The following is a 25,559-nucleotide window of genomic DNA, read 5'->3' as shown; positions in this document are numbered from 1 at the left end:
GGCCCTATTTAATATATACTGTAGACCTTTTAGCTATCTACAACAGTGTTTCAATGTATCTTGCATAGTCATTACTTCTGCTGAAGTCGAGGTTAAATTCCCATCTCTCAGACAAACACGGCATTCAGAGTGGCCATTTGTTATGTCACCGACTTGATACTCTTGCTTGGAACAGCTCCGCTCTGCAGTGCCGCGATTTTATGCAGTCAAAGAACTACTTTCATGCCAAGAGGCTATTAGTTTAGGTTTAATCCTTTTTAGTGGAAGTAAAAAATATCCTGTGAGGCCCACCACTTGGCAAATGCTAAACAGGAATTGCCCAGATAGTCTGCGCTCATCACCATAGTTGGAGACTGTAAGATAGAGATCAAGATGAAAATCTATAAATCAGAAACGTCTTGTTCAGGAGGTGTTCTGCCAGATTTTCAGGACTCGTTTGTTATGGAAATTCTTTAGTCCTCAGTTCTGTTGTTCTCGAAGAAAAAATGTCCAAAAATACCCCCCTGAAATCTCTAGGTGATGGTACTTTGAATTGATTTAGTTCAGTACAAGACTGTAGATTTTTTTTTTTTTTTATTAACATTTTCTCTGTTTTTTTTCCTCCACCTGCCCCTAGTCCTTAGCCAGCAAAGACTATTGTGCTTTCTAGAACTTTCTACTGGATAGCTAATTTTCATTCAAGTGCCGTTTAGTGTTTTTTTTTTTTTTTTTTTTTTTTGAAGAATACAAGAATACATTTTTATTGCAGCAAGTACATAGCTGCAGAACCAGCCTCAATTGGCAATTTTAAGGGAACATGTAAGCTGATCCATACCGCGGGCAGCATGGATCAGAGCCTGGCTGCACAATTGCTGCCAGGTATATTTTTCTCTACAATGCTTCGGTGTTTCAGAGAATGTATAGTTTATAGATCCAAGACCAGTATAGTCCGGCTTTAAGGTACCGTCACATTAAGCGACGCTTCAGCGATATAGACAACGATGCCGATCGCTGCAGCGTCGCTGTTTAGTCGTTGTGTGGTCGCTGGAGAGCTGTCACACAGACAGCTCTCCAGCGACCAACGATGCCGAAGTCCCCGGGTAACCAGGGTAAACATTGGGTTACTAAGCGCAGGGCCGTGCTTAGTAACCTGATATTTACCCTAGTTACCATTGTAAATGTAAAAAACAAACAAACAGTACATACTTACATTCCGGTGTCTGTCGCGTCCCCCGGCGTCAGCTTCCCTGCACTGTGTAAGCGCCGGCCGTAAAGCAGAGCGGTGACGTCACCGCTATGCTTTACGACCGGCCGGCGCTGACACAGTGCAGGGAAGCTGACGGCGAGGGACGCGACAAACACCGGAATGTAAGTATGTACTGCTTGTTTTTTACATTTACAATGGTAACCAGGGTAAATATCGGGTTACTAAGCGCGGCCCTGCGCTTAGTAACCCGATGTTTACCCTGGTTACCAGTGAAGACATCGCTGGATCGGCGTCACACACGCCGATTCGGCGATGTCAACGGGTGATCCAGCGACGAAATAAGGTTCTGGCCTTCTAGCTCCGACCAACGATGTCACAGCAGGATCCTGATTGCTGCTGCCTGTCAAACACAACGATATCGCTATCCAGGACGCTGCAACGTCACGGATCGCTATCGTTATCGTTGTTCAGTGTGAAGGTACCTTTACACATGGCTGACTTTTCCCAATGCATCTGTAGGTGATTGGACTTTTGCTATGTGAGAGACCAATCAATCACCTGCTGGGAGAAGCCAGCGGGGGGTGGAGCTGTACTAATCTCGCCCTTGGCCTCAAACCGTTTCCTTTGAAATGCCGAAATATTTCAATCATGCAGCCAGTCTCTGATTCATGCTGCCCGTAGTTTAAGCAGCATGTATCGGGTAAGTTTCTCTTTAAGGGTTTGTCCGCTGTAATTGTCTACATTGATAGAGCCACTGAGCTTTGTGATTGGCTGCAGCACTGTTGACATGACCTCATTACTGGAACCAAACAAAAGAGACCAGTGCAGCAGTGGAGACACCGCGCTGGACCTGGGGAGGATAAGTAAAGTTCATTTTGTGTTTTTTTTTTTTTGTTTTGTTTTGTTTTTAGCTTCAAATACATATGGCTAACTATGGGCAAAAGTTAGTATGACACAGAAATTAGTAAATCTGACCCATTGAGTATTTGCTACTTTTGTTCCGTTGTGTAACGGCAGATACAGCAAGCCTAATTTCTTCTTATGCAAACAATGTAGGAGAAATTATTCCTGATGGATTACTTCCCTGCTCCTGTCTGATACCCACAATTTTGAAGCATTTGTCTGGCCCCAGACATAAGATGGACCGGATCTTTATCAGTGAAATGGATGTGTAGGTTACTGTTGTGCAGATATCGAGGGATCTCTGGCCTGTGTATGCACATTGCGGAGTCTGTACAGAGCTCAATAGTATGTTATGTGGAGGCACGTAGAAGTGATCTAGTGGGAGAACCTTTTGAGGTTTTCCTAAAATGGCAGTGTCAGAATCCGATTAATTTACCAGCACATTGTAAAGAGCTTTCCGGCTGCTATTCCAGACATTTACTGTAATGCCTTAAATCAACAGATCTTTGATTATTCTGCCTTTTTCCAAGTTTGCCTGCATAGAAGAAGCTCTAGGAACATAGCGTGTAGAACTGGTCACTAGTCTCCTAAAATAAGGACACAGATCCGCAATACATGGCCTAAAAACTGATGCCCCACAGACCATGCATGTGAATCTGTGAATGTAAAAAATGCCTCATGCACCTTCACTTGCCGTATGTATTGCTTTTTTAGAATATGGATCCTTCCAAGAGGTGCAATGCAGATCCATTTCACTGTAACGACTTGTACATGGCCCGAAAAATAACACCTACTGGAGAGTTACATTAAAGGTTGTTTGTCCATCACCTAAACTACAAGAGGTGGAAGTGATGGTTGGGCATTCTGCCCCTGACAATGGTATCTAAAAACAAATGGTCAAATAGATCTTGTAAAGAAGGGTTTTTTGTTGTTGCTGTTAAATACAGTGAAAATGTGCGCGCAATCGAGACCAAATCACTGATGGCAGGATGTGTTATAGCAGAACTTGTGATGAGCGAGCGTGCTATCCAAGTATCTTAGGTGTACTCGATTAATATGTTCGAGTCCCTGCGGCTGCATGTTTCATGGGCGTTGGACCATGGCAAGACATTCAGAGATTGCCTAACAGCCGCGGAACATGCAGCCACCAGGACCCTGCCAGAGACTAGGTAGTAAGAGACCTAGGGAGAGAAGTTAATACCCCTTTAAATGCATATTGTTAGGAACATTTTAAGTTTAAAAATACTATAATACATAGAAGTGCTTCTTGAATGAGACTTATTGTCAGCCTTATGAAGACAGTGATGGCCAGAAACTTTAACTAATGTCCTTCTCTGTGTAGCACTGTCTGCGTTGGGACAATGCGTTTTGTCCTCTGTAGTGTAGTGATTAAGTGTCAAAGGTACCATAACGTTCAGAGACATAAACGTATCGGGCAGGCAGCACTAATCACAATCTTATTTTAAATGCCAAAGGTGCCCCCTTCCCCATAGATTACAACTACCAAAAGTCAAAAAGTACAAGAACGAGAGGTCTAAATAAATAAAACACCAATAAAAACAAGTAAAAGTGCAAGATATGCAGCTGGACACACCAATGGAGACCATCATAATAAGATGGGGTCAATCAGACCGTTACATAATCAGTATATACAAATAAATTCAAGCTGGAACCAAAAGCCAAACAATGTGATCTGGTAAAAAGCCTATATAATGCCACACTGGAAAATACTGTCGGCAACAATAAAGCTGTCGGCAACAATAAACACTAAAACCCAGCCTGTATTGTCTGTAACCATAGATTTTCAAATAGGAATGTAGAGAATCTGAAGGGGTTCTCCAATAAAGTGGCCTCCATCAAGTGTTTCAAACCGGGGCCCATCTCTAGCAGCACTGGTATCACTTGTCTGACTGGGACTATTTTATTACATCCTTGGAGAACATTTTTAACCAGAGAAATCATGTGAAGGGTGGTCTGATCCCAATAAATCAGACATGAGCCTTCTGTCCATGCATGTATTCTTAGGGAAACCGAGCAAGAAGCAATGGGGTGGGGGCAGCAAAGCGTTTTTCAAAGACACCATTGATCCCAGCCGTGATGAGATAGTATGTTTGGTGCTGATTTTGGTCCCCCCGAAAGTACATTTTCTATGAAGTACAAAATAAAGGGTATGGAGGAAAACTGAGTAGGGAAACCTTGACTGATGTGATGGATCAATTGTCATTTTTCTATGGTGGATCCCATTGCCGTCTCATGGGTCCTTCAGGACAGTATGCTTTACTATTCTGGCCATAAGATAGCAATAGAAATTTAAGAGAACACATCTGTGACACAGGCAGGTCCCGCTACAGCTTCTAGAAAATGTTTTAAATTCTGTACTGGATTCAGAGCTTAGTACTACTGTATATCATCTTCCATGCTGCTGTATATGGTCTTCCATGCTACAGCTTCTGTCTCTGTGCTTTAGAAACTAAATAAAAGCGGTAATCCATCATATCTGTGTATAGGAGATATCATAGCGGCTCTTCTCCTCCCACCAGCTCATAGAACACGGACTATTAGGCTACGTTCACAAGAATCTTTCAAATTTCATCCCCCAAAAATTGATAATTTTCCATCTGTATTGTTATTCGTATGCAGCCCTCATGACGTCTATTTTTATACATCATCAGTTATTACAATTTTCAAGAGCAAATGCAGTTTTCTGTGTTAAACATTTGCAATTTTTCTGTAAAAATCAGGCTGCTCTCCTTTGAAATATGGAACACACTATGCATGCTTTTTTCACATGGGCATTTGACCCATGGGGGGAGAAAATGGTCATTTGAATAGTCTTATTGAATAACATTAGACCTAGCGCTTTCATTTTTTTTTCCACTGATGGGCTTCACTGCTAAGGTTACAGTAACAGTGTCTTAAGATTGCCAGGGTCAAAGTTCACAAAACACTGACAGTCCAGAAGGCAAGTATGCTTTTTTTTTAAAGGGCATTTGAACCTTTTAATTACAATTCCTTTTTCATGAAATGGTTTTTGGAGAACTGTTGAAAAGCTGTGAAAACTGTAAATGTCTACTGTGTGTGGAAAAACGGGCACTTGTAGAAGTCCTAGATCAGACTTAAACTTTTTAAGTGTAAATGTTCCAGTGGAGAGTGTAATGTTATATTCTTGGCTACTAATATTCTGCAGCATAGATTGAGGCATGGAGATATCCTGCACCTGCTATATTGAGTATGGCATGTCCTATCTCCATCAGACACCATCTTGGCAGTTGTGGTGGCCCAGTGTGGTTTTCGCCACAGTTATGTTATTTCTATATGAGCACATGCAGTGATTTGGCAGCTCACTTCTGCGGAAGCAAACTGTAAACTGTCGAGTCAGCCGATGGGGGCTCACGGAAGCTGAACTGTTGTGCATTACAGCAATCATAAGGCTTTTGTGGTCATAAACTTCTGAGATAACCATGCACTAGTATTATTACTCTGTCGGCTGTAACGCTGCTTCTACAGCTACAGAATGATGTCTTCTAACATCGAAATGTATTTTAGTAAAGAGCTGCCATAGAGCATGGCAAATGTGCTAAACGAATATCTGCAGTTAATATGAAATAATAAAGCTCTCATTTTCGGCTTTTGGGATTTCGGCAGAAAAAAATTCTATGAGTACCATTAGTTATTTTTATAACATGGTTTTCAACTTTCAGCAAGATGAAATAGAGCAAAGCCGGTCTTGCTTTTCATTTAGGTATAAGTGTGTTTTTGTTTTTCTCACTGCAGTACTGTGCTAGCATAATCCATAGTTCCCCATTTTGTAGGCTGGGTCCATTGTGGTTTCCTGTACATTTGACCGCTTAAGTGGCCCAGTCTTCCTCCGCATCATTAAAAAAAAATATATATAAAAATACTGACCTCTAACCTAATCCTTCCAGATTCCATTAAACACGTTTTCTCAGTATCCATTTGAATAAGTATCCCGCATGGCTGTCATGGCTCCTTCCGATGTAGAGAGAAGCCTTGATGCCGGTGTGAATGGAGTCTAAAGATGACAATTTTCTATGACTATTTTGCGACCAATTTGCACTGCTGTTTAGTAATCCCATTTGTGCCTTGGTATGTCTATGCCTCATCTTGGAAAAGTGACCCCAGTTTGATTAGCTCCCTGTGAAAACAGCCAGTGTCACTAGGGGGAGCCATAGTTTGGCATGGCTTTTCCTTGGCAGTAGCCTATACAGGATAAATTAGGTAGATGTTCGTCTTAAGTTCACCAGGTCAGAATCTGCTTATCCAGATTAGCTGTCATTGTCCAGTTGATGGTCACCAGATGAGGACCCTCCTCTTGTGTACATATGATTTAATCAAACAGAAATTATCTTTACAAGACAAACCCTTTATAATTGGCCATTTCTATTCAACAGCCTCAAATGTATTTATTTTATTTATATTTTTTTGCTCCTTTCAGCGGATTTTGGTGTTTCGGCAAAAAATTCAAAAACCTTGCAGAGAAGAGACTCCTTCATTGGCACCCCTTACTGGTAAGTTGTCACATATTCTATATCATTGTGTGCATGGTGATCGAACATAGAGGCCTCTACAGATGCCTGGTATGTCATAATCAAAAATGCCAAAGAAGGATGTGTGTGCTACGAGATTTATTTTGTGTGTCCTTTCGAAATAAATTCAAACATGGCAAATTCTTATTGGCTCTAAAGAAATCTAGTAAATTTTTTCTTTGAGCAATTCTTAAGTCTGGATGAGCTAAAAAAAGCTATGGATATGAATGAAATTGAAAAAAAGTGTGGATATACCTTATATAATCGTGTATAAGTCGACTGGAGTATAAGACGAGGCACCTAATTTAGCCACAAAAAACTTGGAAAAATTATTGACTCAAGTATAAGCCCAGGTATGCATTGTCCTCTCGTCCCTGTCCTTGTATGCATGACTCCCCCGTCCCTGTCCTTGTATGCATGGCTCCCCAGTTCCTGTCCTTGTATGCATGGCTCCCCCGTCCCTGTCTGTTTGCATGGCTCCCCTGTCCCTGTCTTTGTATGCATGGCTCCCCCGTCCCTGTCCTTGTATGCATGGCTCCCCTGTCCCTGACTTTGTTTGCATGGCTCCCCCGTTCCTGTCTTTGTATGCATGGCTCCCCCGTCCCTGTCCTTGTATGCATGGCTCCCCCGTCCCTGTCTGTTTTCATGGCTCCCCCGTCCCTGTCCTTGTATGCATGGCTCCCCCGTCCCTGTTTTTGCATGCATGGCTCTTTATCCCCTGTCTCTGTATGCATGGGTCTTACAAAAACATCCTACTTACTGTACCTTCCCTTCGTGCCCTCGCTGCATCTCCTTCCAGTGCCAGGAGCTCTTCCAGCCGAGCGATCACGTGTCCCCGCTCATTAAGATAATGAATATTTACTTCTCTCCACGCCTATGGGAGTGGAGGGGGTGAATATTCATTACCTTAATGAGTGGGCCCCGTGCTAGCCTGGCCGCTGCTGGAAACCGGCAGCTGCCGCTGTAGCTGTGCGCGCTTTAAGAGAAATGAATATTCATTGCCAGTGCATTGAATATTCATTTCTCTTTAGCAGTGGGACCAGGCTTTAGCTGCAGCCGCCAGCTCCTGCCTCTGTGACCTGCTGCTCCCCCTCCCCCGCAGTCTTTCTGGGACAATGACTCGTGTATAAGCCAAGGGGGGTGTTTTCAGCTCAAAAAAGTGCTGAAAAAAATCGGCGTATATACGGTATATCTTCAATCACAGTCCTCCCTTTTTTTTTTTTTTTTTTTTTTTTAGCACGAGGCTTATGGTTCAGTATATATTGGCACATTTGTGGCCTCTACAAGGGTATGCTTATAGTGCTGCTAAATGTTTTCCTTATGTAGCTCTGATGTAAGCGGAGAACTATCTTGGTATAAGGGTAAAGGTATGCTTAGAATGAGGAGCCTTATTTAAAGTGCACCAAAGGACTATTTCTTTGGATGCTTTTCTTAATATCCGTGGACAGTGCTATGCTTGTTCCACTCTGAGCACAGCTAAAAGGGTTGTTGAAGAGCAAAGAAAGGTGTCTTCATTTTTTTCCCCCCCAGTATTCGCATTACTTCCGTCTATGGATTGTGACTGGTAGTAAGTTCAAACCCATTAAAGTGAATAGAAATGTTTTGCAATATTCGATCCGATTCGTGAAGAAATGCAGAACGAAGAGAGGCAAATGTTACTAGTGACTTCAGCTTTAAGACCGGAATGTTGAATGTCACACAGTGTATTAAAGCATGTTGATATCCAGATGTAAGAGGAATGTTTTTCATCAACATATTTCACATTTTCACAGCAATTCCCCTTTTCACTGCCTCTTCAGTTAAGACACCCTAACACAAGTGGTGAGAATAGTCTTGTTCCTTCTAAACCTTTCCTCTTCTGTTCCCAGGATGGCCCCTGAAGTGGTGATGTGCGAGACGATGAAAGATGCTCCATACGACTACAAAGCTGACATATGGTCTTTAGGAATAACGCTCATTGAAATGGCTCAGATTGAGCCACCACATCATGAACTTAACCCTATGCGGGTGCTTTTGAAAATTGCCAAATCCGACCCACCGACACTGTCTTCTCAGTCAAAGTGGTAAGATTTCTGGCTTTCGTTTATGACCATCAAAGTTACTTCCAACTTTGCATGCTTGATATGTTAAAGACATTCCAGGCATTTCTCTTTTTTGTTTAGAACATATTTTTTTGTTGATTCTTAAGAAATCTGCTTCATATTAGTGATTGTTGCTGGTCAGACAAACACCAGGGCTTTATAGCATACTGTCTGCATAAAAATGGTAATCCAGTACTTAAAAAACAATGTTCTCCACGATTTTTAACCATGTGTCTCCACAGAGCTGCCCAAGCTTTTCCTAAAAATATATTAGATGCTTCCGGTTATAAACTTAGACAATTGGTATTTGGATGCTTGTCCGCTCTTTCGAGACCCTGATCTCAACAGTGCCAAATCTGCTAGGGAAATGAGTAATTGAAGAAAATAAATCCTTCATGTTTTTTTCCTACGTGTCCCTGTCATATTGTATCTGTAATGACATCAACTGTTGTGTTGTCGAAAGGTCTCAGGAGTTCCGGGACTTCCTGAAAAAGGCTCTCGATAAGAATCCAGAGACCAGGCCAAGCTCCGTGCAGCTCCTGGAGGTGAGCCAAGCTCCTTCTGCTAACAATGAGCATTATCAAGAAGATTACTCTGTTTTGCAAATATTTTTGCTCTCTGCTATTTCACGTTTACATCGATTGTTGAATTAGTTTTACAATGGATATTTTCATATTTGTCTTAAATTACTGCCCATAGCAAGGCTCTTTTCTTCATATGTGACTATAACACAAACTTGTACTATAGCATTCTCTAGTCAGAGTCTCTGCTATGTATTAATAAAGTAGCTGCTGCATCATGGCTGTCGTGCAAGTCAGATTACACACTGCATGGGCATACTTCAGTAGCTTATTTCCCACATTAAGGGTATGTGCACACGTCTGGAATCTTTGCAGAAATTTCCTGACAAAAACCCAACTTTTTCCGCAGGAAATCTGCATGCGTTTTTTTGTGCGGATTTTTCGCGTTTTTTCCCGGAGCTTCCCAATGCATTAAATAGTGGGAAATCCGCGGAAAATCTGCAAAATTAATGAACATGCTGCGTTTTTTTTCTGCGATAAAAACGCACATGTGCACAGAAATTGTGGAATGCATTAAAAATGATGGGATGCTTAATGTATGCGTTTTTAAGCGTTTTTGCCGTGGAAAACCGCCAAAAAAAAGTTAGAAATCTGGAACGTGTGCACATAGCCTCACAGTTATCCATGGCCATGGGGGACCCCACTTATCCCAGAAACAAAGCTGTAAAATGTCTTGTAAGAAAGCAGTGACCACATGTGCCCCACCGCGCCATCCATTCTTTTTGTGAACATGAGAGCGGAAGAAGGTTTTTGCAACAGCAGAGTTTTCACTGTAAGAGCAGTAAGACTATATAGAAATCATGGTGCCTCATTGCAAAAGAGAAAAAAAAAAAAGGTTTGGCGGGGCTATACAACCCAACTTTTAAAATCAGGGAGGATGACACGGATAGCAGCAGGTACACAGTAATTATAACAACTAATACATCTGAGGTCCTCTCTCCTCCTGTACCAGTTGTGACTTGTATTGTTCAAGATTATTGTACCTGTTTTTATTATGTATACCCCTCCTCACATGTAAAGCGCCATGGAATAAATGGCGCTATAATAATAATAATAATAATAATAAACACTCGCACACTCTCTGACTCTATTCTAACTCCGGAATCCATTTCTTCACTTGATGACACAGACCAAGCCACTGCTTTCCACAATGCCACTCTCGCTTCAGCTATTGATGCTGTTGCCCCTCTCATGCATGGCAGAGTGTGACGAATCAATAGAAAACTCTTTCACAATAACCTCACTAAAAAGCTTTGGCAAGTGTCCAGGGTTGCAGAGCGGCGTTGGCAGGAAACACATCTGCTAAACAGGCCTACTTCACAACCCTAGTGTCTTCCTTATCCTACAACTCCAAACAGTTATTCAATGCTTTTAACATCCTCCTCCACTCTCCACTGCCCCCTCTGATTTCCCTCATGTGTGCTAAGGATTTTGTCTGACACTTCAAAATAAGATCAATCAAACAAGGCAGGGTAACCCCCTTGAATACCAGGCCAATGCCATTCCCCCATAACCTCCCTCTCCAACATCACTGAAGGAGAGCTCACTCATCTCTCCAAATCACACCTCACCACTTGTGAACTTGGCCCCATCCCATCTCACCTCCTTACCAACCTCACTACCACACTTATCCCATCCCTAACCCAACTCTTCAACCTATCACTTTCTTCTGGTACCCCTCCTTTTGCTTTCAAACATGCCACAATCATGCCTATCCTCGAAAAGCTAGCCTTCAACCTGACCGCTATGTTCAGCTATCGCCCCAAATTGCTGCTCCCTTTCATTTCCAAACGCCTCGAGCAGCGTGTTCATGCTGAACTATCCTCCCAACTCTCATCTAGCTCGCTCTTCGACAACCTACAATCTGGCTTTTGCCCACACCATTCCACTGACACTGCCCTAACCAAAATTACTACCTATTTACAGCCATAGCTAACAGACTATTCCCTACTCTTCCTTCTAGACCTGTCCTTTGCCTTTGATACAGTTGACCATGGTCGCTTACTGCAGATCCTCTCTTCCTTTGGTGTCAAAGACCTTGCCCTATCCTGGATCTCCTCATACCTTTCCATCCGCACATTTAGCGTTTCCCACTCCCACACTATCTCCTCATCCCGCCCTTTCTCTGTTGGTGTCCCTCAAGGCTCTGTCCTAGGACCCCTACTCTTCTACATCTATGCTGTTGGCATGGGACAACTCATAATGTCCCATGGCTTCCAGTGTTGCCTATACGCTGATGACACTTAGATCTACATCTCTTGCCCAGACTTCACCTGTCTGCTGTCCAGATTCCCGGAGTGTCTATCAGCCATATCCTCAGTCTTCTCAGCTCGCTTTCTCATGCTCAATCTGGGCAAATCAAAACTCCTTATCTTTCCTCCATATTGCATATTATCCCTACCTGATCTATCTATCACAATAAATTGCATCACACTTTCCCCTGTACTGGAAAACCACTGTCTAACGCTTGACTTTGCCCTGTCCTTCAAACCACACATCCAAGTTTTCACCACCTTTTGTTGCCTCCAACTCAAAAATATTTCCAGAATCTGTCCTTTCCTCAATGCTCAATTTACTAAAATGCTTGTACATGCCCTCATAATGTCCAGCCTCGACTACTGCAACTACCTCTTCTGTGGCCTACCTGCTAACAAACTTGCACTTCTACAGTCTGTCCTTAACTCTGCTGCATGACTAATCCATCTTTCTTCACTATTCCTCCAATTCTTCCCTTTGAAAATCCCTTCATTGGCTCTCAATTCCCCAGCTTATCCAGTTCAAACTACTAACACTGACCTACAAAGCCATCTATAACCTGTCTACTCCGTACATCTCCGAATTAATATCCCGACATCTTCCCTCACGTAATCTCCGGTCCTCCCACGACCTCCTTCTCTTCTCCACACTTATTCACTCCTCACCCAATCGCCTCCAAGACTTCTCCTGAATGTCCCTCATCCTCTGTAATTATCCACATTGGGATCGTTCAGATAAAACCTGAAAATGCATCTCTTCAGGAAAGCTTACAGTCTGCAATGACCGCGCTACCACTTCAACACCACCATAGATACTGAAACTACCCAGCCTTCTGTCTCCTTCACCATCATCCTGTAGAATGTAAGCCTGCAAGGGCAGGGTCCTCTTCCCTCTGTACCAGTCTACCATTGTTAGTTTGTTTACAGTAAGCTATATCTGTATTTTGTATGTAGCCCCTTTTCATGTACAGCACCATGGAATGTATGCTGCTATATAAATAACTGAAGCCTCTTTGTGTTCTGACCCACTACTATACCCTTTTCATGGCCCTTGGAGTATAGTGCCCTAAAAAATGCCCCCCATACTGCATGATATTCCCACTGTGAATTCCCACCACTGTCCCCCCCCCCCCTCACGCACATGATGACACCACTGTGCCTCCAGCAAAGTATGCCGCCACATTAATACCAACATAAAGCATGATGGTCCCTGTGAAGAACTGCATCTCACAGCCCCACCTGATGTCACTAATATGTCGGGGTCACGTAGTACAGTATCTCCACTTTCACCAATGTGACGTTCCACACCACCTAGGGATACCTAATGTCAGCTTGGCACAGTTTTACATAGATACACCTATCCGCACGGGCATAGGGAGACTGGATTAAATCGGGCCAGAGAAACCAGCCCCGGTAGCTATAACTAATCGAGACCCAGACTGGCGTTCGTCACATTCCTATGATCTTTGTAACCAGTATACGGCTAGGACGTACGTTAACACCTTATGAAATTGCAGCTCCCATATGTCTGAGGTTTCTTTGAAGCAGATAAGCAGCTTGGGCTCGCAGAAGGGGTTCATCTAGCGAGAAACTCCTTGGCCCCAGCTAGGCTGCTAGGCGTGTGAGTTTTTCCACTTGGAGCTTTTGAAGCTGAGCCACCTACTGAGCAAGGTGTCCTGTCTCTGCTTCGTATTTTGAAGACTATCTAGAATTTCAGACCAGATAGAATAGTCTATTTGGATGGCATTATATCGCCCATATTCTTCACTGCCCCAACATACAATTTGATGTCCCCAAGAGATATTCTACAGTCATTAGAAGGTCCCCACACACCGTATAATGTTACCCACAGCTCCCCACAAAGTATGATGTCCCCTACAGCAGGGGTCCCCAACTCCAGTCCTCAAGGCCCACCAACATGTCATGTTTTCAGGATTTCCTTAGTCTTGCCCAGGTAATAATTGCATCACCTGTGCAATGCAAAGGAAATCCTGAAAACATGACCTGTTGGTGGGCCTTGAGGACTGGAGTTGGGGACCCCTGCCCTACAGCACCAGCATGCAGTATGATGGCCCCCATAACCCTCTACATAATGAGAGCATGTACACACAATACGTCTCGCATGGATCCCAAGGGCAATGTGATGCCCCCAAGCACAAAATTTCAATCACAGCCCCGCCACAAATTGGAGGACCCTACATGCCCAAACATTTGATAATCCCTACAGTCCCAGTATGCAGTTTGAGGGTCCCCAAAAATGATGTCAACCACAGAGCCCAAATGCAGTGATAGGGCCCTTAAAAACATTGCCACCCACAGCCTCACACACAATATGATGTTCCCCTACAGATTGGTAGCCCTACAGCCCACATATACGCTCACGCAATGAAATCATTGCGCCTACTGTGCTGAGTCACTGTGGCGCACAGGCAGAGTGGTGCAGCAGGGACCTGATGGCAGAATTTTTCCCTTATGATCAGGAAAATTGGCTTTTGCCCCATGGGTTTGCACATTAATGGTTCATAAGTTGCTTACCTGTATTAAATATAGATTATCGATGATTTACATCTAAATTTCATCATTTCAATACTGAATGATTTACTGTTTAGATGGACCATAATGTTTAAAGACATGGAGACGCTTAGAATAAAACTATACTTTCAAGAAACTTTGTATACAATACCGGGAATCTGTCACCAAGTTTATGCCACATAATTTGAGGGCAGCATAATGTAGAGACAAAGCCAATGATTCCAGCGATGTCACTTACTGTACTAGTATACTTGTTTTGATAATCTCCTGCTGATAATAGTGATTTTATCACTGCTGTCATGTAATCCTCCTTACCCCCGCCATTGATTCATTGCTTTCTGCTTATGTACACAAAAGCTGCCAATCAGTGGAATAGTGGTGTTGGGGAGGGGGGTTATACAGAGCTCAACATTCAGAGAACTGCTGGATTTACAGCAGAGAAAAAAAGTGATACATTGTTGCAATTGGGGGTCTGTTCTCCTACATCATGCTATTCTCGGGCAGCATAGCAGAAATATATGTCAGGCCCGTAAAATTAGCTTTCTTTCCCAACGATCAGCCACTTCCTTTTCGGCCACTTGAATTTGTTACGCACACTGGAAAAGATTTCTCAAGTTCATCATTTGACACCGAACATTATACTCTATGGAAGAGTGAGGAGAAGGAGAGGAAACAGGCAGAGGTAAACATAGAAAGATGGTGAGCTATGTCACAAGCTGTCAATGCAAGTCTGAGAGCCAGAACAAGGCTCTCATACACTTGTATTAAAAAGTGACCTCCGCACCGCAGATAATCCAGCAGGTCACTATTCGCCAGAGACCGACGAGAGTAACTCTGGAAAAACAATGAAGGCGCAGCAGCAGGGGAGTATGAGACGGAGGCAGAGGAATTGCATTTAAAGCACCAGTCCAGCAATGCAATACAAAAAGAAAATGCTGGAGTGGTGCTTTGAGATTATGCAGAAAAGAAAATTTGTTGAAAATGCTAGATACAAGTCTTATAGTGGCCAGATTTAGCGTTATTTCTGATGTACACTCACAGGACAACTTATTCTGAAACGTTTCTAGGAAGTAAGGTTACCCTTTAAAGAAGTTTTGTCAAAAGTTTTTATTCCGTCATGTTTATCTAATGTAGTATAATAAAATATTTACAGATTGCAGTCTTCTCCGGTTTTCCAGTGCCATTCCTGACCCATGTGACCACTTTGCCAAATCAAATATCATTTGCTGTGTGGACCAGTGCTGCTTTCTCAGTGAAAGTCTGTGACGCTCTAAACAGAAAGCGATTTCTGATCCATACACAAACCCCTGTGTGAGCCTGTTAGTCTGTCTTCAGGTCTCATGAGCCAGAAGATGACCGGGCGGCACTGGAAGTCTGGGAAGACCGCGATCTGTAAGTATTTCAATACCTGCACTACATTACATGGATAACTAAGAATGATTATGGAATATAAATTTTGGTGAGGCTTTTTAGACTTGACTGAAGCCTGTTTTGTTTTTGCAATCTTTGACTTTTGGTATTTGAAAAACTGGTAATTAAAAAATGGAGCTCATGTAGTTTCGGAAATGTCCTTTTATCAGTTACACATTTTAATGTCAAGACTGTTTGTACAGTAATTTATATATTCTATATCTCAATCTTCTTTGTTTTGTGGTGCCCAGCATCCATTTCTAACCAAGGGGCTTAACAACAGAATTTTGCGGGATCTTGTGGCAGAGGCGAAAGCTGAAGTACTAGATGAAATAGAAGAGAATGGAGAACTGGAGGAAGAGGAGTCACCAGACCCACTGTCTGTAAGTAGCACTTCTTTTCTGCACTTCTAAAATATTTTGACTTAATGCTGTTTATCTCATCTAGTATCTGGTAAATATCCCATGGCTCTAATGTTACTTGTTCTATTTTCTTCACATTAGCCACCTGCAAAGAATGGCAGCCAGTACTCGTTTGATGTGGAAAGGGGCAAGCCCACAAGCAATGGTCTAAAACCTCATAAAGACCAGTTTGATGGCCAAAGCCCAGACAGCACAATAAGCAGCAAACCTGATAGTGTAACGTCTTCTGAGAACATGGCAGAGAGCTTCAGTGATGCAGAACAATTGAAACCTGACATCATCATCATTAACCCATTACTGCCTCCTGAAATCAGGAATAATTCAACGCCTGAGAGTCACAACCTGGACAAGGAAAAAGATCTCGGGTCATCTGTTTCCAACGGCCACAGACCAAAGAGCAGCCAGTATGATCGTCTGTCTGCAGAAATAATTCCCAATGGAAGCGTTGACCCTCCTCCTTCTCGTTTCTTCAGCAATCGATCCAAAAGGGATTCTGATTCAGGCAGCAACTCTGCTTCTGACAGCATGGACCTTAGTATCAACCTGTCTGCCGATCTGTCCATTAATAAGGAGACTGGTTCTCTGTCAATTAGGGTAAGTTTGCTTCTGCCATTCTGCAATGTTCATATTATGCAAGCATAGTCTAATCGATCATCAGATTACAATTAATATTGGGTGGGTCTTGCCATAAAATATATATTGAGCTTTATATTGTTTGTTTTGTGGAACGAAGGTAACGCATACCTATATTTCTGTTGTAAGTCAAGTGATCAGTCTGGAATTCTACTCCATTAGACATTATAGAATATCGGGTGCCCAAATATTCTATCCATAGGGGCTTGTATGTCTCTTTCCAACGTCCTGTGTGTGTGTATATGTATATATGTCTGTAATATACAGTACAGACCAAAAGTTTGGACACACCTCATTTAAAGATTTTTCAGTTTTTTTCAAAGCAGTCATCAAAGCAAAAGGTGGCTACTTTGAAGAACCTAGAATATAAGACATAATTTCAGTTGTTTCACACTTTTGTTAAGTATATAATTCCACATGTGTTAATAGTTTTGATGCCTTCAGTGTGAATGTACAATTTTTATAGTCATGAAAATACAGAAAAATCTTAATGAGAAGGTTTGTCCAAACTTTTGGTCTGTACTGTATATAATCACATTGCACACCGTAAGCTTTTAGAACAGCCTCAGCCCTGTCAAGTGACCTTTAATATCATCAGATATTAACCCCTTCATGACCCAGCCTATTTTGACCTTAAAGACCTTGCTGTTTTTTGCAATTCTGACCAGTGTCCCTTTATGAGGTAATAACTCAGGAACGCTTCAACGGATCCTAGCGGTTCTGAGATTGTGTTTTCATGACACATTGGGCTTCATGATAGTGGTAAATTTAGGTCAATAAATTCTGCATTTATTTGTGATAAAAACGGAAATTTGGCGAAAATTTTGAAAATTTCGCAATTTTCACATTTTGAATTTTTATTCTCTTAAACCAGAGAGTTTTGTGACACAAAATAGTTAATAAATAACATTTCCCACATGTATACTTTACATCAGCACAATTTTGGAAACAAAATTTTTTTTTGCTAGGAAGTTATAAGGGTTAAAATTTGACAAGCGATTTCTCATTTTTACAACGAAATTTACAAAACCATTTTTTTTAGGGACCACCTCACATTTGAAGTCAGTTTGAGGGGTCTATATGGCTGAAAATACCCAAAAGTGACACCATTCTAAAAATGCACCCCTCAAGGTACTCAAAACCACATTCAAGAAGTTTATTAACCCTTCAGGTACTTCACAGCAGCAGAAGCAACATGGAAGGAAAAAATGAACATTTAACTTTTTAGTCACAAAAATTATCTTTTAGCAACAATTTTTTTATTTTCCCAATGGTAAAAGGAGAAACTGAACAACGAAAGTTGTTGTCCAATTTGTCCTGAGTACGCTGATACCTCATATGTGGGGGTAAACCACTGTTTGGGCGCACGGCAGGGCTTGGAAGGGAAGGAGCGCCATTTGACTTTTTGAATTAAAAATTGGCTCCACTCTTTAGCGGACACCATGTCGCGTTTGGAGAGCCCCTGTGTGCCTAAACTTTGGCGCTCCCCCACAAGTGACCCCATTTTGGAAACTAGACCTCCCAAGGAACTTATCTAGATGCCTATTGAGCACTTTAAACCCTCAGGTGCTTCACAAATTGATCTGTAAAAATGAAAAAGTACTTTTTTTTCACAAAAAAATTATTTTCGCCTCAATTTTTTCATTTTCACATGGGCAATAGGATAAAATGGATCATAAAATTTGTTGGGCAATTTCTCCCGAGTATGCCGATACCTCATATGTGGGGGTAAACCACTGTTTGGGCACACGGCAGGACTCGGAAGGGAAGGCGCGCCATTTGACTTTTTGAATGGAAAATTAGCTCCAATTGTTAGCGGACACCATGTCGCGTTTGGAGAGCCCCTGTGTGCCTAAACATTGGAGCTCCCCCACAAGTGACCCCATTTTGGAAACTAGACCCCCCAAGGAACTTATCTAGATGCATATTGAGCACTTTAAACCCCCAGGTGCTTCACAGAAGTTTATAACGCAGAGCCATGAAAATAAAAAATAATTTTTCTTTCCTCAAAAATGATTTTTTAGCCTGGAATTTCCTATTTTGCCAAGGGTAATAGGAGAAATTGGACCCCAAATGTTGTTGTCCAGTTTGTCCTGAGTAAGCTGATACCCCATATGTGGGGGTAAACCACTGTTTGGGCGCACGGCAGGGCTCGGAAGGGAAGGCACGCCATTTGGCTTTTTAAATGGAAAATTAGCTCCAATCATTAGCGGACACCATGTCACGTTTGGCGAGCCCCTGTGTGCCTAAACATTTCAGATCCCCCACAAATGACCCCATTTTGGAAACTAGACCCCCAAAGGAACTAATCTAGATGTGTGGTGAGGACTTTGAACCCCCAAGTGCTTCACAGAAGTTTATAACGCAGAGCCATGAAAATAAAAATAAAAAATTATTTTCTCAAAAATGATCTTTTAGCCTGCAATTTTTTATTTTCCCAAGGGTAACAGGAGAAATTTGACCCCAAAAGTTGTTGTCCAGTTTCTCTTGAGTACGCTGATACCCCATATGTGGGGGTAAACCACTGTTTGGGCACATGCCGGGGCTCGGAAGTGAAGTAGTGACGTTTTGAAATGCAGACTTTGATGGAATGCTCTGTGGGAGTCACGTTGCGTTTGCAGAGCCCCTGATGTGGCTAAACAGTAGAAACCCCCCACAAGTGACCCCATTTTGGAAACTAGACCCCGAAAGGAACTTATCTAGATGTGTGGTGAGCACTTTCAACCCCCAAGTGCTTCACAGAAGTTTATAATGCAGAGCCGTGAAAATAATAAATACGTTTTCTTTCCTCAAAAATAATTATTTAGCCCAGAATTTTGTAATTTTCCCAAGGGTAACAGGAGAAATTTGACCCCAAAATTTGTTGTCCAGTTTCTCCTGAGTACGGTGATACCCCATTGTGGGGGTAAACTACTGTTTGGGCACATACCGGGGCTCGGAATTGAAGTAGTGACGTTTTGAAATGCAGACTTTGATGGAATTCTCTGCGGGCGTCACGTTGCGTTTGCAGAGCCCCTGATGTGGCTAAACAGTAGAAACCCCCCACAAGTGACCCCATTTTAGAAACTAGACCCCCCAAGGAACTTATCTAGATATGTGGTGAGCACTTTGAACCCCCAAGTGCTTCACAGACGTTTACAACGCAGAGCCGTGAAAATAAAAAATCATTTTTCTTTCCTCAAAAATGATGTTTTAGCAAGCATTTTTTTATTTTCACAAGGGTAACAGGAGAAATTGGACCCCAGTAATTGTTGCGCAGTTTATCCTGAGTATGCTGGTACCCCATATGTGGGGGTAAACCACTGTTTGGGCACACGTCGGGGCTCGGAAGTGAGGGAGCACCATTTGACTTTTTGAATACAAGATTGGCTGGAATCAATGGTGGCGCCATGTTGCGTTTGGAGACCCCTGATGTGCCTAAACAGTGGAAACCCCTCAATTCTACCTCCAACACTAACCCCAACACACCCCTAACCCTAATCCCAACTGTAGCCACAACCCTAATTCCAACCCTAACCCTAAGGCTATGTGCCCACGTTGCGGATTCGTGTGAGATTTTTCAGCACCATTTTTGAAAAATCCGCGGGTAAAAGGCACTGCGTTTTACCTGCGGATTTCCAGTGTTTTTTGTGCGGATTTCACCTGCGGATTCCTATTGAGGAGCAGGTGTAAAACGCTGCGGAATCCGCACAAAGAATTGACATGCTGCAGAAAATACAACACAGCGTTTCCGTGCGGTATTTTCCGCACCATGGGCACAGCGGATTTGGTTTTCCATATGTTTACATGGTACTGTAAACCTGATGGAACACTGCTGCGGATCCACAGCCAAATCCGCACCGTGTGCACATAGCCTAATTCTAAAGGTATGTGCACACGCTGCGGAAAATGCTGCGGATCCGCAGCAGTTTCCCATGAGTTTACAGTTCAATGTAAACCTATGGGAAACAAAAATCGCTGTACACATGCTGCGGAAAAACTGCACGGAAACGCAGCGGTTTACATTCCGCAACATGTCGCTTCTTCGGATTCCGCAGCGGTTTTACAACTGCTCCAATAGAAAATCGCAGTTGTAAAACCGCAGTGAAATGCGAAGAGAAAACGCGGTAAATCCGCCATAAATCCGCAGCGGTTTAGCACTGCGGATTTATCAAATCCGCAGTGGAAAAATCCGTAGAGGACCAGAATACGTGTGCACATACCGAAACCCTAGCCCTAACCCTAGCCCTAGCGCTAACCCTAGCCCTAAGCCTAGCCCTAACCCTAGCCCTAAGCCTAGCCCTAAGCCTAGCCCTAACCCTAGCCCTAACCCTAGCCCTAGCCCTAACCCTATTCTAACATTAGTGGAAAAAAAAAATTCTTTATTTTTCTATTGTCCCTACCTATGGGGGTGACAAAGGGGGGGGGGGGGGTCATTTATTATTTTTTTTATTTTGATCACTGTGATAGATTATATCTCAGTGATCAAAATGCACTTTGGAACGAATCTGCCTGCCGGCAGATTCGGCGGGCGCACTGCGCATGCGCCCGCCATTTTGAAAGATGGCTGCGCCCAGGGAGAAGACGGACGGACCCCGGCAGGATCGGTAAGTATGATGGGGTGGGGGGGGAGCACGGGGGGGGGGATCGGAGCATGGGGGGGTGGATCGGAGCGCGGGGGGTGAATCGGAGCACGGGGGGGTGCATTGGAGCAGGGGGGGGTGGATCGGACTGTGGGGGGGGGGGGGTGATTGGAGCACGGGGGGAGCGGAGCACAGGACGGAGGGGAGCCGGAGCAGTGTACCGGACAGATCGGAGGGCTGGGGGGGGGCGATCGGTGGGGTGGGGTGGGGGCACATTAGTGTTTCCAGCCATGACCGATGATATTGCAGCATCGGCCATGGCTGGATTGTAATATTTCACCAGTTATAATAGGTGAAATATTACAAATCGCTCTGATTGGCAGTTTCACTTTCAACAGCCAATCAGAGCGATCGTAGCCACGGGGGGGTGAAGCCTTTCACCCGATCTGCAGGGACGCGATCTTTCCATGACGCCACATAGGCGTCATGGGTCGGATTGGCACCGACTTTCATGACGCCTACGTGGTGTCATGGGTCGGGAAGGGGTTAATATTACACTTCTACATCCGATTAGACAGAGCCTGTACGCTGTCCTGGGCGCTTTCCAACACTCCCATAGAGAATGAATGGAGCTGGAGTGAACATGCGCTCCTGTCTTTTGATCGGGCTTTTCAGATCCCCGTTCTTGGGATTGTTGAGTGTTTCTTTGATTGTACTCGCACTAACCCACAAGTTTTCCCCTATCTTTTGGATAACAACAAGGGCTGAAGTGCTCTTCGATCATTGTGGTTTAATCATTTATCTTTGACAGCAGCATTTAAATAGAGCAAACGGTGGTGCGCGATCACCGGCTTTATGCAAATATGCGGAACCGACAGGTTATCAAGGCCGGCAGGAGCCCACTGAATGCCCCTGTCACAGCCATCTTGTCCCTCCCATGAAGCCCAGTCTGTGGGTGAAGTTTTCTATTGCAATGCTATTGTATTACAGTATATACTACAGAATGTCTTCCGGGCAGCTGACCAGACAGATTGGACACCCTCATGGAGTCACCAGTGGGCTTTGTAAGGATGCAGCAAAGAGGGAAGTGGCAACTTCTAACTTGATGACTCTTGATTTTGGTCTCCAACTCATGGTCAGAGTGTTGTACACTGTGACCAATAAAGGTACCTACTTAATGGAATCTCACCAGGTTGTTCTCAACCTCATCTGAGAGCAGCATGATGTAGGGTCAGATTGATTCCAGCGATGGGTGCAGCAATTGTGATAAGTTTTCTATGTGACATCTAGCATTTCTTTGAATACTGAGCCCTGTATAACTTTGCCCACAGCACTGATGGGCAACTGTTTAACGGAAAGCTGCTAATCGATGATGGAGGGCGGGTTGAGTTTACCTGGAATAGTTGACTAGGAGGCACGTGACACGTAGTCCTGTAGTGTTAATCTTGTGCTGCTAAAACACTGATTTTATTGAAACGGCACACAGCCTATTAAGTGAAGCATCGCTGGAATCGGGGTCTCTGTTCCTACATCATGCTTCTCTCAGATGTCAAAATCTTGGTGGCAGATTCCCTTTATGTCCAGTAAAGGCCTCATTTGGAGCAGTGCCACTCTTTATATTTTTTTGTATAAATAGCAGCATTGTCAGTGATAAATTCATGACCTAATATTAATACAGAATACTATGATTCCCATTAGTAATAAAAATTACGGTAATAGGAAAACCTGTTTTGTAACTTGCAGTAAGAGAATGGCCATCGCCATACTGAACTTCCATTTTTTGGATCGACTAAGATATTTAAGCAATTGTAAACTTGTAAATGATTCATCCCGGCTGCTGGCATGAGTATACTCAACTGTACGTCCTGGAACATGTCCACCATCCTGCCCCATTCCTGAAATGTTCTCACCACATGACCTCTCCTTTACCTGACAAACACTGTCTGATCATTAACAGATGACGATGGCAAGAAGAATCCCGGAATGTGTGCGTGTTCTAGGTGGAGGACATTTGCGTATCTGACATAACTCTACATCACAGCAGCACCTAGTTTCTGAGGGTTAACGTTATTCCTCATCCCTTAGTGGGTTGTCCTAAGGAAATTCCCAGTCTAAAATGCATTTACCAGAGCCAAGCATAAAGATGTTCAGTCTTCTGGTCCGGTGGCCACCTTGGAACTTTCTCGGCCAGCACTGGAATGCTGATCTCCTGGGTGACCCTTGCGAATACTGGACCCCTTGAGTGCCGGCTTAGGAAATTTCACACTGCCCTGGTCTGTCTCCCATGGAGTACCAATGCGGATGCCGGACCATTGTAGTGTGAAATTATTTTCTGATCTCTATGTATTCTTACCAACGTTCTAACACCGTTTGTTTTGCTTTAGTCAGTCCTGACTAGAAGAGTTCCTTCACAATATGTTGATTACATTTTCCCACATGCTTGAACCTCTAGCAATCCACTATATTCTGGGAATGTCTGGCAACTCAAGGTATTTGATTTCCTCACAGTGCCCCCACAGGTGGAATTGGGCATTACACAGTACTAAGTCCAGTCAGTGTCCTCCGGTACGAGAGAGACTTTGGTCTCTGGCTACTCCTCACTCTGGTCAATAGGAAAGGCTTCTGAACAGGAGATCCCCTCCATAAGCTCAGAATTCCCTAATGGAGCAGTCATTTCCGTGTAACCAGTTGCCATTTTTACATCTGTTTCGTTTCACACAGATAAACCATGCACTCGAGCCATCACAACTACATGTGGTTTTACTTACTAATTATTTAGTTCACTATTAGTAACTTTATGACAACATATAGTATAGTAAAAATGGCCACTGATTCCTAGTTCAGGACTAAGTTCTGTATTGTATTCAGTGTTAAATAGAACATTCTCCATGCAAGTTCATAGGTAGCTTATACTTTGTAGCTGTATACATTGGATATTGCTGCTCAGTCATTTTTTGTTGTTGTTTTTTGGCTGTTTACAAGGAAAGAAATTAAGTTGAATTATATTTTTAATTCATCATGAGCTGCACATGCAGCACAGAGGTATCAAAAAGGATACTATGGAGAATACCCATGAGTATATGGTACATGAAGTAATGCCAATTGTCATGGTGGTTTTTTCTTGAAATGGTTGTCCTGAATTAGAATGACAGCAGACTTGTTCCCTGTGTGACAGCATGCTGTGAGGATTCTCCAGCACCAGGAGCGGGCAGTCACGTGACCTCAATTATGTGATTGGCATACTTCTGGTCACATTCCGACTAGACCTGTCTGGCCTTGCTCAATACACTTGCATTGAGCAAGGCCGCGCACATCTAGTTGGCACGTGACTGGATGCATGCAAATCGCATACGGCTTCCAGCGCTGGCACAAGAGTCTCCTCACAGCAGAGAGCGCACCCTGTGAGTAGTCACAAGTCTGCAGGCACAGAGTGACTACAATTTTGGACTCTAAGACCGGGCAACTCCTTTAATCCAGGGGTCCCCAACTCCAGTCCTCAAGGCCCACCAACAGGTCATGTTTTCAGGATTTCCTTAGTCTTGCCCAGGTAATAATTGCATCACCTGTGCAATGCAAAGGAAATCCTGAAAACATGACCTGTTGGTGGGCCTTGAGGACTGGAGTTGGGGACCCCTGCTTTAATCGATACGGAATATACCACACTTCAACGTTTTTGTTTCAGGAAAGATCAGATGAAAAGTAGTGATGAGCGAATATACTCGTTACTCGAGCACGCTCTGGTGTCCAAGCACTTTCCAACCCGGGGAAAAATATTCATATTCTGGCAAATAGATGTAAATCATTCAGCTGCGGCACTGAAAACTAAATCTCCGAGCACTAAAAAATACTCGGAAGACACCCGAGCGTGCTCGGGAAATCTCGGGTAACGAGTATATTCGCTCATCACTGATGAAAAGGATTGTCTCATGTATGTTTAATTTTCTTATTTGCTTTTATAGCTGTAAATGAATAAATTGGTGGGGAACAATATATTCCAAATTTATATATGTGACATATCCCGTTTTGACCTGCCAGCCCAAAGCACCTGCTGATGCATCCCAGTTTCTATATCTTCATGCATTGCTTAGTCTTGTTTTCACGTTGAAAGCTGGAGTAAGATATGTGGCGAGGTGCACTTCATTTGTCAGATGTGCCTGAATCATTAACACGCATGCGCCACTTAATGAATCGGCATAGTCTGACTCCAAAAGGTTGTTCAAGCTGCTCTCGTTGGACAGCCACTGTGTCTATGGTTGTTAACGTTGCCCATTTCTTGGTTCTTCTACAAAGGTGCTCGAACAGCACATATTGAACCCCAGTCTGTTTTGTAATTTTTCCTGGGAGACACCTTGCTGATGCAGTATAACTACCTGTGCTCAGCCATGTAATAGTGTATGACCTGTGGCCCGATACTGACTTCCACAACCTCACCTTAGTAGCAGAGTTT

General features: G+C 43.3%; 1 protein-coding gene across 1 annotated transcript in view; it reads left to right on the top strand.

Moving 5' to 3' along the window:
• Nucleotides 1-25,559, top strand: part of STK10 (serine/threonine kinase 10) — a 141,124-nt gene that overhangs the window by 81,414 nt on the left and 34,151 nt on the right. The window contains exons 5-9 of the mRNA XM_069764105.1: nt 6,546-6,618; nt 8,505-8,699; nt 9,181-9,262; nt 15,747-15,878; nt 15,999-16,511. Of these exons, the coding sequence (XP_069620206.1) occupies nt 6,546-6,618; nt 8,505-8,699; nt 9,181-9,262; nt 15,747-15,878; nt 15,999-16,511 (995 nt within the window). The remainder of the gene's footprint in view (nt 1-6,545; nt 6,619-8,504; nt 8,700-9,180; nt 9,263-15,746; nt 15,879-15,998; nt 16,512-25,559) is intronic.

This window comes from Ranitomeya imitator, chromosome 4 (assembly GCF_032444005.1).
Source record: "Ranitomeya imitator isolate aRanImi1 chromosome 4, aRanImi1.pri, whole genome shotgun sequence".
Lineage (NCBI taxonomy): Eukaryota > Metazoa > Chordata > Amphibia > Anura > Dendrobatidae > Ranitomeya > Ranitomeya imitator.
Note: the sequence above shows the minus strand (reverse complement) of the source record. Positions and strands in the feature narration are given on the sequence as shown.